General features: G+C 41.0%; 2 protein-coding genes across 5 annotated transcripts; one reads left to right on the forward strand and one right to left on the reverse strand.

Moving 5' to 3' along the window:
* Window positions 1–1,950: 1,950 nt before the first annotated feature.
* LOC128362579 (heterogeneous nuclear ribonucleoprotein H-like) lies at window positions 1,951–7,864 on the forward strand. 4 transcript variants are annotated; one of them, XM_053323371.1, is made up of 11 exons: window positions 1,951–2,027; window positions 3,176–3,274; window positions 3,382–3,537; window positions 3,654–3,797; window positions 4,704–4,842; window positions 5,589–5,767; window positions 5,944–6,056; window positions 6,144–6,279; window positions 6,374–6,457; window positions 6,647–6,739; window positions 7,071–7,864. In XM_053323371.1, the coding sequence occupies exons 2-11, from the start codon at window positions 3,193–3,195 to the stop codon at window positions 7,166–7,168; spliced, it is 1,224 nt and encodes a 407-aa protein (XP_053179346.1). In that variant the 5' UTR covers window positions 1,951–2,027; window positions 3,176–3,192; the 3' UTR covers window positions 7,169–7,864. The 4 variants fall into 4 exon arrangements, with proteins under 4 accessions (XP_053179346.1, XP_053179349.1, XP_053179350.1 ...); XM_053323374.1 differs by having other exon boundaries at window positions 1,957–2,042; window positions 3,191–3,274; XM_053323375.1 differs by having other exon boundaries at window positions 1,980–2,027; window positions 6,647–6,743.
* A 2-nt stretch (window positions 7,865–7,866) lies between these two features.
* On the reverse strand, window positions 7,867–14,064 carry rufy1 (RUN and FYVE domain containing 1). The gene is made up of 17 exons (XM_053323370.1): window positions 13,725–14,064; window positions 13,285–13,464; window positions 13,088–13,205; window positions 12,894–12,995; window positions 12,677–12,800; window positions 12,511–12,572; window positions 12,243–12,378; window positions 11,971–12,072; window positions 11,764–11,880; window positions 10,768–10,935; window positions 10,584–10,681; window positions 10,368–10,487; window positions 9,569–9,698; window positions 9,068–9,162; window positions 8,916–8,964; window positions 8,749–8,826; window positions 7,867–8,666 (listed from the first exon to the last, which is right to left on the reverse strand). The coding sequence occupies exons 1-17, from the start codon at window positions 14,062–14,064 to the stop codon at window positions 8,523–8,525; spliced, it is 2,163 nt and encodes a 720-aa protein (XP_053179345.1). The 3' UTR covers window positions 7,867–8,522.
* Between the last annotated feature and the right edge of the window lie 1,088 nt (window positions 14,065–15,152).

Below are 15,152 nucleotides of genomic sequence, written 5' to 3' on the forward strand. Positions count from 1 at the left end.
GTCAATGTTATTTTTACAGCCTAATATCACAAATCACACATTTGCCTAAGGGGGTTCATATTCTGCACAGCAATACAACATAAAAAATACAACTGTCCTGAGATCCTCGATTCAAAAAGGGAAGAAAAAAAACAACCTTTAACGGGACAAAAATGGAAGAAACATCAGGAGTGCAACAGAGGAGGTTTCCCTCACCCAAGACAGACAGACACACAATTGATGTTCAATGTACAGAATAGAACAGCATGGACAAACAGGGTGACATGAAGAATGTAATCATACAGCTAGATGCTTTTCTGCAAAATAAAACAACCCCACTGACATACTGATTTAAATGATAGGATACAATAGAAGCAAAGTCACACATCAACCACAAAAACCAACAAGTTAATATTCAAAACACAGAGCTTTATACACTTTGCAGTACCCTATGGAATGAACTTGGCAGAATTGCCAGTGACTGAGGAACTACCCACAAACCCAGAAATCTAAGGAGTCCTTAGTGAAACCTGCATCACTCAACAAAGTTTGGGGGATGCCTTTATTTTTTACGTACTACTATTTATTTTACTTATGTATTAAGGAAGAATGGCAAACGAGGTATATGTGGAACCCCTTTTGGTTGCGATTGTATGTGCAAAAACATTAGATCAGATTAGATCTGATTGTAGAAATTTTGGTGTGTAGTTTGCTTTAAGGAAATAGGCAAGGCATTTTAATTAATTGGCAATCCAATTCTGTGAGCCCTTACACACAAAAAAGGGAAGACAGTAATTACAGTATGGTGTAGCAACTAGCTGATGCTAAGAAGGAACATGAATGTTACACATTACCATTTATATTACATGTACCAGGACTGGAAGATGTACTCATCCTTTACTAAAGCTTATGTGGTGTGCCCATACTGCATATAAAATATACCATTAGAAGTAAAATTGCTTCATTAAAAAGTTTAACAAATTATGTAAAGGTAAACCTACTTAGGATGACTTTATAATATGAAATTGTTAATTTATTTTAAAAGATTAAGCAGTACTGTGATGTTTTAAATGTCCTGGGCAGTGCTATCTTAAACTATATATTCTCTGGTAATTCAATATAGGGGAATGTATCATATATTATGAGTTTAGGTGATTTATCAAGCAATCAGATACATGGACTGAGTGAACTTTGCCACTAAACAGCTGAAGAAAGGATAAATACAGTTAGGCCTATCCTGTATCAATAGCTTGGATTGTTGATCGGATTGGTTAAGCCTACTGTTAGACCACCTGAGAGTGGTTCGAAGGGAACAAGATCTCTGGGTGATTTCCCAGTCACAGTTATCCTGTCTATCAACACCAATAGCAAAGGCTTGCAGTCTAGTCTGGTTTCAACAGTATACCCAAATTAACCTCTGTTGCAGGTTACACATCATTATTATGAACCCTGTAACTGAGTTGTTTTCATAAATGGGCTAGCGTCACTATGTTTTGAGATGTTTTTGAGTTGGGTTTGATAAGCATGATGTCCGTTTGGAGGTGTGTGAAGTACAGTATACCTTAAAGAACTGAAATGACCACTGTAAACAGGTTTAGTTGGATTTGTTGGCCAGGAGATGCCTCCCGGCATCGGCCAGCCAGGGCCTGGGGCGACAACGTCATCGTTTTTGGGCGTGGACGCAGACCGTACCGTGGGCGCTTGCTTATTCAGACAATAGTTGCCAGGTGTGTATAAAAACCCACTTTTTCCCTATCAATTTTAAGATACTACAGCAGATTTAGAAACAAATAACACTCTTGGGTCTTGCTACAATTCAAAACAAATCGATATACGGATGTTGGTTACAAATGTACTTCAAATGTTTAGTCGTGTTGAAAAACGCGAGTGTGAAGCAGCGTCCCACAGAGGCAACACTTGAGTGCGTCGCTTTGTAGCCGTTGAAAAGGGGGATGGGCTTAGCAGCTCTGGCAACCCAGTGCGAGGTTTCAGCTGCATCACGCAGGTCTAGTCATACATACTCCGGCGTGTTGTATCCACGATTGAATCCACGATTGAATCAGGTAAATTGATAAATGCTGCTAACCTTTAACTTTGCTTACCAAAACACAGCGGTTAACATGTTAATTTAACAGCACAATACCAGCTACCAGCAGGTAAATGTAATTATTTCAAACCACCGTTTGTTAGCTGGTGCTAGCCTGGAAGCTAACGGTTAGCGCTAATAACATGGCGCAGGCTGAGAGGGCCGCTTTTGTTCTTGTGTCTGGGTGCGGTAGTGAATGTGCTGAAGGCCGTGCTCGCTGTGTAAATTAAACAGTGGCTTCAATTAATGATTTATTGTGTAACTTAAGCGAACGCCAGTATGTTTTCATACACGAAATACCGTCGAAGGATAGTAGGCGGACATTGTGTCGCTAACGTTAGCTAGCGTTAGGTAACAGTGGACGACTCTCGGTTGGCGCTTTTTGTGAAGAGGGTCCCCCTGTCTGTAAAGTTAGGACGGACTGGAAACCTGATGATCACGATAATTTCTTTGTAACTTATATAAGTACATAACGATATTCCGAGTAGTGGAGTAAAGTTATACAATTTGAAATCTGTGATTTGGTATCGACTAGCTGGCTGTTACAAATGGCCTCAAGATGGCACTGCCAACTAGCTCATTCACATTAATTAACACTACGTTCATGCGGCAGCCTGAGCCCAAATAAGAGTGTGACCCCTGGTAGAAATTTCATATTCTTGATCTGATCTGTAGAAAGAAACCAGGTGGTGTAGCACATTGATTGTGTGTTTGAATGTATTGATAGAGGGAGAAAAAAAAGAAAGTGGTGTTTTAGACCAAGCGAATAAAGGTGCTTGCGCTTAGTGTTAGTTAGGATGCACTCTTTCTTTTGGGTTCATACTTTCTTATCCTTTTAAAATCCCTGATTAACATTGCCTTTTGGCATTAATTGATTGAATGAACTATTAACATTAATATGATGAACTCTTTTGTCAGATGCAGATTGAGTTTGATAACCATAAGCACACATTCTCATGTGGTCCTTTAGTAAATCATTGTGATAATAACTGCGCACCCAGCATGATCTACTGTAACCATATTGTACACCTCTACTGCTGTTTTGAGTTAGATGTATTATCTGTTTATTAGCATATGTAAGAACTGAATAATACAGTGACTTTTTATTCACAGAATTGTGACCAGTCATGGCTGATGAGGGATATGTTGTACGAATCAGGGGTCTCCCGTGGTCCTGCTCTGTGGATGAAGTACAGAGGTTTTTCTCAGGTAGATATTTTTTTATTATTGCAAAACTACTGATGAAATTCAGGCATAATTTAAAATGATATTTTTCAAATGCAGATTGCATTTAAAATGATATTTTTCAAATGCAGATTGCAAAATTGTGACCAATGGAGGCGGCATCCACTTCACCTACACAAGAGAGGGGCGTCCCAGTGGAGAGGCATTCGTCGAGATGGAGACGGAGGACGATCTTAAGATTGCAGTGAAGAAGGACAGAGAAACTATGGGTCACAGATATGTAGAGGGTGTGTATAACTATTGACAGATTAGATAATCAGATCCTAACTCCGTTTTGTAATTAGCCCTGAAATTTTGTCTGTTTAAGGCTGTCATAACTAATGTTCTGTGTGCTGTGACACAGTGTTCAAATCCAACAACGTCGAGATGGACTGGGTCATGAAGCACACTGGTCCAAACTGTCCAGAGACAGCAGGAGATGGGCTCGTCCGGCTCCGAGGTCTTCCCTTTGGCTGCAGCAAGGAGGAGATTGTACAGTTTTTCTCAGGTAAGAAGTTGTCTTCCTCAATGGTAAACTAGCTGTAATTGTGACTTAAAAAAATTTGAATCTTCCTTTTCTTGTTTCCTTTCTCTTACGGACACTGACCAATTACTACATCTGCTTTACAGAGACATCCTGACATTGGAAAATAATTATAATTTATTATATGTGACATTTGAATTGTAAAATGCATTTGTTTTTTGTATCAGTGACGGTAAGGAAATGACTCTGGAAATGGAAGCCAGTTAAAAGTTCAATGAAGAAATGATTTGAAGTCTTTTGTTTTGTTCAAGGGCAGGAATCTGTTATTCGAACACCCTTTCCCATCTTTGCCCATCATATCCATCTTTAGCCCATATTCATCACTCTTTTTCTTTAATTGGGTCCAATGTTGTGAAACCGCTTGGTTACATTTTTTTTAAGTTGTCATGCCTAATGGTAATGTACTAATGGTGGAATGGATCTCACTCATCACTGATTGGACAGTCTCTTGCCCTAGTCCCATTGTTTCTTTTTCCCCTGTTTCCTGACACCCTTGTCTTTATAAACATTTTCTTCAGTGTATATGCCAAATGTTAGATTAGTACCTAATGGGCAAACAGTAATTTTAACTCATGTCACCCACCAGGATCTTGTTCTCTCTTCATCAACACACCAATACTAGCCTGATGTCCCACACAGTGCCCTTCTTCATATTCTTCCTCTATCCTCTCATTTCTATTTTATCCCCAAAACACAGTAATGAAAGTCGTTTAAATTGCCAGTCACTGGTTAAAAACTGAACTGGTATGTGTGATGATGTATAGAGTTTTCCATAAGTTTTCTATCTCTCTTTAGAGAAAGTTCTCTCTCTGTGATTGGGCATGTGATTTAATATGTCCCCTGCTGGGGTTATCTGTCCTTGGGTTGAAGGGTTGGAAATCGTGCCAAATGGGATAACATTGCCGGTGGACATCCAGGGGAGGAGTACGGGGGAGGCCTTCGTGCAGTTTGCTTCACAGGATATAGCTGAAAAGGCTCTAAAGAAACACAAGGAAAGAATAGGGCACAGGTGGGGATGGTTGGTTGGTTGGCTGGATAAGTTGCTTTTCTTATGGTGTGCACCCTCAACATGTGAACCAAATACAAAACTGACACTGCAATGATCTTGGCTAATTTTACGCATATTTGTAATATTTACCACAAACATACACTAACTGCCATATTAGATCCAAGTATGCCACACATTCACAATGTTCAGTGGGAAGATTAGTGCTTGGGCACCATTCAAAATACTAGACATCCTGAATTAGATCACATGCATTAATTTTGACAACCAATGGTGTCTCAGCACTAAACATCAGTCCAGGTTGATAAATGGTAAGGAGTATCCCTGGTGGTAAAATCAGAGGGCCACTGTACACAAGGATCTGGAGCCCACTGTCACAGGTAATGCTTAAAGTGGGAAGGGCTGGAGCCCTCTCTGTCCCTCTAAAACCAGGACAATGGCTGTCATGGCAAGGACACAGGACGCTCTATCACAATATATTGAATCAGATCTGTAAATCACTCCAGGTAACCATAAGAAAAGTGTAAAGATAATTAAGGCCCTTATAAATTTGGACAACTTCCTTTTTGCAACTCAGTTAATAAGTTCTTTAAATCTATTAATAACTAGCATAACGTTTTCAAAGATATTGCTACGTATGGACTACACCATGACAGCATCTGCATAGCCCAGTTTCATCAGTATTGAGCAAATGCAGCCTTGCCTGATACATTCCCCATGCCCTCACTGTGGTATCTCTATGCTCTTAGGTACATTGAGATCTTCAAGAGTAGCCGTGCTGAGGTGCGGACCCACTACGAGCCCCAGCGGAAGCCTATGGGCATGCAGAGACCTGGCCCCTATGACCGGCCGTCTGGTGGTCGCGGCTACAACATGATGGGGCGAGGGGGATCCTATGACAGAATGCGTCGCGGAGGCTATGGAGGAGGTGGGTGTCAAGTGGACTGAAGAAGTGAAATCAGATTTGGGGATATTAACGGGTGCTGTTTAGAATAATCACTCATCCTTGTCCCTTCATTGCTAACACTGCACAAAAACATTAATAAGATTACAATGTTCATTCCCCCGTAAGACCTCAAGCTAATCTTGATAATGTATATTCAGGTGTATCGGATGGACGGTATGGCGACGGTGGGTCTTCCTTCCAGAGCACAACAGGCCACTGTGTCCACATGAGGGGGCTGCCATACAGAGCCACAGAGACAGACATCTACAATGTAAGACAGAGATGCAGCTTTGACTGTCTTCATTAGCTGAATATGCGTAAAAGTGATTTGCTTCATTAGTCCTTTTGTATTTTGTAGTTCTTCTCGCCGTTGAATCCCGTGCGGGTCCATATCGAGATTGGCCCGGACGGCAGGGTGACCGGGGAGGCAGATGTAGAGTTTGCAACACATGAGGATGCTGTGGCAGCCATGTCCAAAGACAAAGCCAACATGCGTGAGTTTGACTTGAGTTTGACTTTACAGCTCCCACCCTCTTGCAGCTGCATATATAGGTGCTCATGGTCTCTCTCTCTCTCTCTGCCCCTCAGAGCACCGCTATGTGGAGCTGTTCTTAAACTCAACAGCAGGTGGCAGTAATGGCGCCTACAGCAGCCATGTGATGGGTGGCATGGGTGAGTATCTGTACTAGAGTTTGTGAGTTTGGATGAAAAACATAATATGCTTCTGTTGTTGATGCTTGGACACTTGCTTAAGCAGGTAGTAATTTCACAATAATGGGCATCAGATAATCAAATAACATTTTTTGTAAGTCTGTTGCTTTCATGATCTCTTAAACCTGATGTGATCTGTCCTCTTTACAGGGAACCAGTCGTCCTACAGCGGCGGCCAGCTGAGCTCAGGGTATTCTGGTGGATACAGCAGCCAAGGAAATATGGGAGGCTACAGTGACTATAGTGAGTGTCAGCTCTGTTGTATTTGTGTTCTTCTGCATCCACCCTTAACTACAACCTTTCCTACTCTTAAAGCACTTGATTAATTCATTTAAGCAGTGGTAGGCAAATAGAGACCCAAGAGCCAAATGTGACCCTCAAACCAAAGCTTTTCATGAATTTAATCAAATCTTTTACATGATTCTTCATGAATCTACAGTATAATGTAAGTCCCACTTTTAGTGAGTGGGCACAGGCAGGTTTTTAGTTTGAAGAACAGATGCAGTGTTTTTCTGTGTCTGACTTCTTGATGAACTCCTCGGTCCTATAGTGTGTATTTTCTCTCTCTTGTTAGGTAACCAGGGCGGAATGGGAAGCAGTTACTACGGCAGCGGTGGAGGAGGCGGCAGCAGAGGCTCTATGAATGGACTGAGCGGGGGATGGGGAATGTAGATTAATTTTTTTTGTGTTCCCTTATGTGTTTTTTTAACTCAGCATTTTGCTGGAAGGACTGGAAATGTAAGTCTCACCTAGTAAAACATAGGGTAGGGTCAGGTGAGGTTGTTTTGAAAATACCGAGGGGTAGGGTTTGTAATTTTTTTTTAAAGTGGATGATCTTCAGAGAGAAGTGAGATCATCTGGTATCACAAGTGTGTCAAAGAGAAGCGCTGTTTGTCTTCCCCGTTCCACAGATTTGACACGTCACACAAACTGTGCTTTAAATTTACCGGAAAGTGTGCCGTTTTGTGTTCTTCTCCCAAACACCTGGCTGTTCCTTAAGGTTAATTCATCCCGTGCTGGTGGCTTTTACATTGGTTCTAATGTCTGAGTGCATGAACAAAGAAAATCCTCAAATGTCTGGTATCCTCTGTTTTGACCATGTTTCACTTTTTTTTTTCTTTTTTTTATATGTAGTGTTCAGCCTTTACTTTCCAGTTCAAATGTTAATCTGAATTTGAGACTTCACATATTCAGAGCATGTTTTGTTAAGGTATGACTGTTGATGAGGCAGTTTTTCTTGATGAGGGCTATGTCAAGGGCAACTGAATTTCAAAACTGCTGACATGAAGGTTTCTACTGCTTCAAGTGCTATTTGTATTTCCTGTGCACAAAGTGAATAAACTAGTCTGGAATATCTAATTGAAACAAGCTTTGCAAAACAGGTTTTATTAATTTATCAAATGTCTAGATAGAAAACTTTGTCACCATGCCCAAATTATTTAAGAAAACAGCTTCGTAGCAGTTAACGCAATTCACAAAATCTCATTGTTATAGTACATTCTAAAATAGTTTGATTTGTTAACATTCTTTTATACAATTTGCATGAATCCAGCAGGGCCCAGTAGTCTGTTACAGAGCAGGTACATGACAAGTTGAACAATATCAAAATGAAGTACATGTTCTCCCTAAACACAAATGATCCTCAACAAAAGCTGTTAAACCAACTGACCTACATCCAACATTTTAATTAGAAAAACAACACTTAAATAGTCAGTGTATGTGAGTACCAAACTGATGTTTTTTCCAGCCCTGCTCCACATATTCACAATAAAATATTGATCACAAACAGTTCAAATCATTTCAAAGTCAAGTCTCTACAACATAAATTCAGCATTATAACTGTAGTATCTCATCCCATCAAGCTCCTTGTTTAATGCATATTAGCTAATGTTCCTGAATTTCAGGTAACTGGAAATGCAACACCAAATCACATTTCCCTAAGATTTGATGATATATTTAAAGTTAAAATCATATGGGATGAGCGTGTGCAGTGTTAGAAAGCTTTAGTAGAAACGTTGTAGAAGTGTCAGGAAACGGTGGACGAGCTTCTCTGCAGCAGGAGGGAGTGGCACATGTCACAAACCCGCACTGGTCGAGGATAGGAGGGTAAGGCCAGCTCGTTACCGGAGCAATTGTTGCAGTAAATGTCTCCGCAGTTTCTACAATGGTGCTGAAAACACAAACATACACCTATTATTAAATGACTGTGATGATGCAGATGGTACTAAACGCAATTAAAACAGGGTGCCTACCTTTCTGCGTGCGATGGAGAACTCCTTCTGGCACTGCTTGCATTGTGTTGCCTCGTCATCTTTCAACCAGGCGTGGCCCTGATGGAAGAGACGGACATACAACATAAAACCTACTCACGATTCTCAATTACATAATTACACCACCCTGAATTTTTAGATTTTTTTACCTTTAGGGCTTTATTGACCTCCTTGAAGTCCTCCATCTTGAGTTTAGACCTTTGACAAAAATAAAAAATTAACAGTGAAATCTCTATGAAATGGTAGTGACTAGTGCCTAGCAACAAAAATAAGATGACACCCCATGATTTAAAGTACTGACTGGCTGAGATGTAGTCCCATCTCTTGTAATGCCTGTTCCTGCTGCTCACACTTCTGCTGCAGCTGCTTCTTTTCCTGCTTCAGATCCTCCAGCTCCTGCACCACCATTGCACAGAAATAAACCCATCATTCAAAGTCAAAATCAAAAGGATGGAGTTGGCTTGTTTTTTGGTCAATGGGACTGTTGTAATCACATCATAAACTGTGTGTTATTTCTACAACATTCCAACAAGAACCATTACAGCTATGTATGCTAACTGCTGCAAATAATGAAACTGATTTTAAAACAATTGTGAGACCCCAGAATTAGAGTACCCAAACCACTATAAGAACTCTTAACAACTCTTTCATGAAAGTTATTTGGTGACTGTGTCTGCTAGTTATTGATATATTCTTTATTTCCACAAATCAAATCAAATGCAACACATAAACGTTGCTGCAGTTAATCCTCATTTTGAACGACGACTCCACTTCCTAACTGTTGTGTGAGTGTGACACTGACCGTGTGCAGGCCCTGCAGTTGTTGCAGCTGTGTGCGGAGTTCAATACTGTTGTCCTGCTCCCTCTGCAGAGCTTTCTGCAGTCCTTGTCTCTGCTCCCTCTCAGTACGCAGATCGTTCTCCAAACCCAGTCTGAGCACAGAGAAGAGGACTTACTGACTGCATGTTTTAAAATAAATCTAAATAAGAATTCTTACTAACAATCAGACATAGTTGCTGTATCCAAAATCACATGAGGCACTACATACTCAATGTGTACAATCATACTTTTGTAGTAATAAACAGAAGTATGTATTTTTTCAGATGCAGTCAGACTTGGGACAACAGGATCCAATACTTAGTGACAGCAAAAATGTCATTACTACTATTTAGTTATCAGTTTGTTTATTTGTAGGTTTTTTTTTTTTAATCTAAAATGAAACCTTTATCCCATTTAGTTGACTACCACAAATGACGCGTACTTCAGCAGACTGACTGAGGGCCTCTGCTGGTTTTAGCTATAGATTATATAGTGAATGTTTAAATAACATTAGAAAATTAACAAATAGGCAAAACAGAACATTTCATACAATTTAAGGTTCTTAACCACAGTGATTTATTAAGTAATTTGGGTTCATTATGGTCAATTTAAAATTTGACTAATCTTTAGTGAACCCAATTAGACTGGCTTGTCTCTGAATGGCTCCTTTAATTTTGCCTCTTTGACCATGAACCTTTGTATTGTTATATTATAATTCTGAGGATTTCTGTTACTTTTTAATATACCCATTATCTACTATTCCCAACTATGTATGTCTTCACCTTAGTGTGTCCAGGTCAGTCAATTGTTTTTGCAAACCATCCACTTTTCCCTCCAGCTCCACCCTCATGTCTTTGTCTGACTCATCACTCTTTTTGCGCTCCTGCTCCGAGTTCTGTAGTCTGTAACACACAAAATAAGACCAAAAACATATAGAATAATTAGTTTATCATTAAACATCATTTTAGAAATGCACATAACTTAACAGAAACACATACCTCTGTTCTAGTTCGTTCATGATCTTCTCCATTTCATCCATCTTCTGCTCAAGCTGCACAGCCTCTGCCACCTTCTTCTCTGCTTCTCGTTCAGAGTCCTAAAGAGTCACACAGATTGTTTAACTGCGTGTTCTGCCTCAGTGAGCAAGAAAGAGAACTGGAGAGTGTTTTTGTGCCTGTCTACCTGTGCTTTGTGGAACATCTGAAGGTTAAGTGTCTTGACTTGGTCTAGCTGGAGTCGCAGGGCTGCCAGTGTGTCTTGTTTCTCGTGTGAGTCCTTCTCCAGCAGCTTCATGGCAACCTCCATCTCCTGCTTCAGCCCCACCTGCAGCTCCAACTCACGCTCCAGTTCCTAACATCATGCATTGCACATATACAAAAGGCATGAGTCAGAGGCAGTGCTGTAGTCTGATAGCTGATCTCAATATGGACTGTCCTTGTCATAGAGAGACCCTCACATGGGCCCATGTTACTATGTACAAAACAACTATTGCTCAAATGACTGATCAGCACATACTTCTCCCACTATTGGCCTCTGTTTGTATTATTTATTAATAATGGAGTACATAGACGTAACTTCCTGACAGTTCAATATTTATTTAAACTAAAGAAAGTAAAGTGTCTCTACTGTCTTTACTACCATCAACTCATTTTTGTTGTTATAATACATTCTGACACTTTCTTTTCAGATCAACGTTATAATGTGCAGGCCCACAGATGTGAATTCATACATTTTCACAAAGGTTTCCTACGAATGCTGTAAATTCATTTCTTGTTATATTATTCTTGTGGTATTTACTTCTATTTAGACCTGCCTTTAAATACTGGTATTGTATGATAGATGTCATTTGGTGTTTCTCACTTTGAGTAATTTATTACTAGTAAATACCTTCAGTTGACTCATAATTAAATATCACACATTATCAAAGTCAAACTGAAAAACACATACTTTCCGTGTAACATTTTAGGTCTCGAGCTGAAGCTGAGATACCCCTGATGACATCATGAGGGTCATGGTTTCAAACTTTGTAGCGCTACCTTTAAAAGCCACAGAACACACTATACAGATGTTTTCACAAGCTGAGTAGTTGGACCTGAGCTTCATGTGTAATATCTGTAGAGTGCCCCTTTAATCAAGTATATGATCATATTCTAGTGCTGTAGCCTGTCGATACCTGACCTGGCGAATGCGCTTTTCCTCTTTGTACTGTGTCCACACCACATTGTACATCTCATCCAGGCCCTGTCGAGTTTGTTTGTACGTCTCCAGCTCCACCTGGCTGTCTTGAAGTGCTGCCTGGAAATGCAAACACACCATATATGATCTGTATATTTTTTTCAGATTTGGGAGGAGTTAAGCTGAATTTGGTTTCAGATGCATTTTGACCTCTTCCTTTTTCTGGCTGGACTGCAAGATTGTCTCATTCTCCTTTCTCAGCTGTTCCTGTTCTTCTCGCAAAGAGTTGATTCTGTCAGTTGCTGCCGTCAGCTGTAAAAAAAAAAAAAGCTATTCGTCAGTCACGTGAAATACACCCATTGCGCACAGATGCTATGTTGACATTAGAGAGGAATGCCTTTTTTTTAGTTTGATTGGTGCAATCCAAACACACACACACACACACACACACACACACACACACCACACAGACTCCATCTGACCTCCTCTACAAGTTTGCTGTTTGTCTTCTCTATAGAGTCCATCTTAGCCTGAAGGTCAGTGACGGTGCCACTAAGGTGACGATTTAACTCTTCAATGTAATGCTTCTGGTCTAAGATGGCTGTCAACTTGTTATCACTGAAAAAAAACAAAAGAGTGTGAGGGGATGAAAACAGTCTGCAATGTGAGTGTGTATTTAATTACAGTCATGCCATTGAAACCACAAGAAGGACAGAATAAAAGAAAAGGTAGTTTAAAGCAGGCACTCACTCCTTTGCAGCCTCACTGTTAGCAGGGTCTTTCAGGTAAAGGGAGAAGTCGATGACCCCCACCTAATTGGAAAGAAAAACTGATGACTGTATATCCTGAGCAACTTTATTCTTCAAAAAGAAGCGGAGATGTGACGGCTAAGATTCAGAGCCTCATCAGCACTCACCTGAGAATCAAGATCCTCCCCTTTAATACAGAGGTTAGCGTCAATTACGTTGAGACCCACAAGCAGTCCCCCAATCACTGCCCCCTCTTCCTCCATCATCAAAGCTCCAGAGTCATAAAACTCACTAGGATGAGATAGACACAGGGGTCATTGGAAGTAGCGTGTGGAGTGGACAAAAGATGAGAACATGCCAGATGTTAAGATCACCGTAACCAACCTCAGGAGATCTTTTCGGTCCAGCAGGGCTTTCATGTAGTCGGCAACTTTCTTTTGCATGAGTGCTAAATGTAGCCAAGCCCGTCCTCTCCCCACACCGGTCCTGAGAGGAAATAGAACTAAATTAAGCCACCAATATGTTTCAAATGCACCTTAAATTGCAAGTTTACAGTAAAATGGTTGGCAATAGCATACTTAATGCCGGGCAGGTCTCTAGCACTTGTGGCAATATTAACAGACTCCGGACACAACTTTTCAACCAGCTCCAAAGGTCCCCAAATGGACTTGTTCTGACCGATGAAGGTCTTCTTGGCTGAAAAGACATGAATGTTAAACTACAGGCCATTTGATATAAGTAAATGGAAAGAGGTCAGCTTCATGAACCGTCTCACCTTTCAATCCATGTTTGAGGCAATGTTCCAAAACAACAAAGAACTGCTGCAGGGGAGGGTACTCCGAGTCCAGCGTCCTGCCCAGACTCAGTGAGGACTGGATTAATACCTTGATGCTCAGCTTCATCATGCTGAGGAGGTTGGATCTTTCTATTGCCATTGGGTCTTTAGGGGGCAGCACTGTACAGGATGCGATGCAGGGAAGAAAACATTGGCATGAGATCAGTATGGCAGTGCAAGCTCAATGAAGAAAACACAGCACACATAACAGCGTTTGCACAGTCATTAACCTGTGAAATCCCAATTTTGCTCATGGAGTCATGTGTGCTGACAGCTGAAGCCCATGAGGAAGTAGTGACAGGGACTCTTGGTGCAGTGTGATGACTTGAATTGAGGGAGTTAGTTTGAGTGTCAAATGTCTTGTAATAGTCACAGCCTACCTGGAAGCTTTTTAGAAGTGTTATTGAGCTCATTCCCAGGATCCCCCTCTGTCGGGCAACTCGCAGCGGGTGTCGGTGCGGGGTTTCTCGGGGCAGCAGCGTAGCTCACCCCGCTGCTAATCGTCTCCGTGGCCTTCCGAGCCAGGGACAGGATGGGAGCCGACCAGCTGTTCTCTACCGCCGTCTCCGGAGCCGGCTTCTCGGTCCGACCCTGTCCGTCGCTGTCGCCAGCCTCTCCGTGTGTTTCGGCTCCAGATACTTCGGGCTCATCTTGCTGTTGCTTTTCTTCGCCATCCTCAACAGCTGTGTTTACTTCTACTTCCCCTGACTCGTCTGCCATGTTTGTCCCCCCTCCCTTTTCCTCTGACTATTCACGTGACCAGCAATGCAATTTGGCCAAAAAGGATGGCGAAGTCACGGCCCGCCCTACTGTGCTTCTAATAATCATTGGGTTGGTTAGGATCAGGGATGAGGAATGGGATTGGTTAGGATTAGGGTGAGAACATCACGGTAAACCAATCAGAATCAGAGTAGGGCGGGTCATGACTTCGCCATCCTAGGAAAATAAATAACACCAACCGGTAAATAGCCTAATAGATAGGATGGGCTGGGGGGGGGACGAACTCTTGAAGTGCGCTTTGGTTAGGCTTAAGGTTAGGTGTAGGGTTAATGTTAATGGTAGAAGTAGGTAGGTTAAGATAAGATAAAATAAAATTAGCATGGAAATCTCGCGAGAGCTTCGCACCTTGCAAACCACGCGCCTTCCTCTTCTTCTGATCTGTGGTCAGTTTAAATGTGCCATTAGCACCATCTACTGGACTGGAGTGTGGACTAGTAGATCAGCACCACTGTAAGGGATAGCAACAACTCTTTCTATGATGAAGAAAGTGCACTTTACTTGCACTTTTTGTACACCGAGTATTTTATTATTTATTACATATATAAATATTCGTTTTATTAGTTCAACTTTTGGGATGCTTTTATTTTAGCTTTTTTAGTTTTTTCCATTGGATAGTCAGAGATGTGTTTCTATGTGATGTTAGGTGTGGTTATCTTAAGTGTGGATACTTCCACACCAAGGAATTGCCTGTGAAGGATCTATAAAGTATCTATCTATCTATCTATCTATCTATCTATCTATCTATCTATCTATTTAATACACACTTGAGATGTTTTTAATGTAATACTATGTTTTGGGTCCTTTTCTGATGATACTTTCTGCTCCTCATCATATCCTCATCTGACTCTCATCACTGAAGTGAATGTTCCAGTCAGGTGTTCATGAGGTGTTTGACTGTATGTTCTAACACTAGACAGGTATCTTACTGATGGTCTCCTTTTTTAATTTCTGACACTATTTCTTCAAGTGACAACATTACTTTTTGTTGTTTTTTGTATCTGTCTGACAGATCCCTGTGGCAGAGGCAA

This window comes from Scomber japonicus, chromosome 8 (assembly GCF_027409825.1).
Source record: "Scomber japonicus isolate fScoJap1 chromosome 8, fScoJap1.pri, whole genome shotgun sequence".
Lineage (NCBI taxonomy): Eukaryota > Metazoa > Chordata > Actinopteri > Scombriformes > Scombridae > Scomber > Scomber japonicus.

Bases quoted from the DNA above. Each gene is read 5' to 3' on its own strand.
- rufy1 (XM_053323370.1), bottom strand. From the start codon at position 14,064: ATGGCAGACGAGTCAGGGGAAGTAGAAGTAAACACAGCTGTTGAGGAT. The intron at 12,801-12,893 runs GTTGGTTACGGT...ATCTCATCCTAG, and splicing joins GACCGAAAAGATCTCCTGAG to TGAGTTTTATGACTCTGGAG. The intron at 8,965-9,067 runs GTCAGTACTTTA...TTTTTGTCAAAG, and splicing joins ATGGGACTACATCTCAGCCA to GTCTAAACTCAAGATGGAGG.
- LOC128362579 (XM_053323371.1), top strand. From the start codon at position 3,193: ATGGCTGATGAGGGATATGTTGTACGAATCAGGGGTCTCCCGTGGTCC. The intron at 3,275-3,381 runs GTAGATATTTTT...TTTCAAATGCAG, and splicing joins AGTACAGAGGTTTTTCTCAG to ATTGCAAAATTGTGACCAAT. The intron at 4,843-5,588 runs GTGGGGATGGTT...CTATGCTCTTAG, and splicing joins AAGGAAAGAATAGGGCACAG to GTACATTGAGATCTTCAAGA.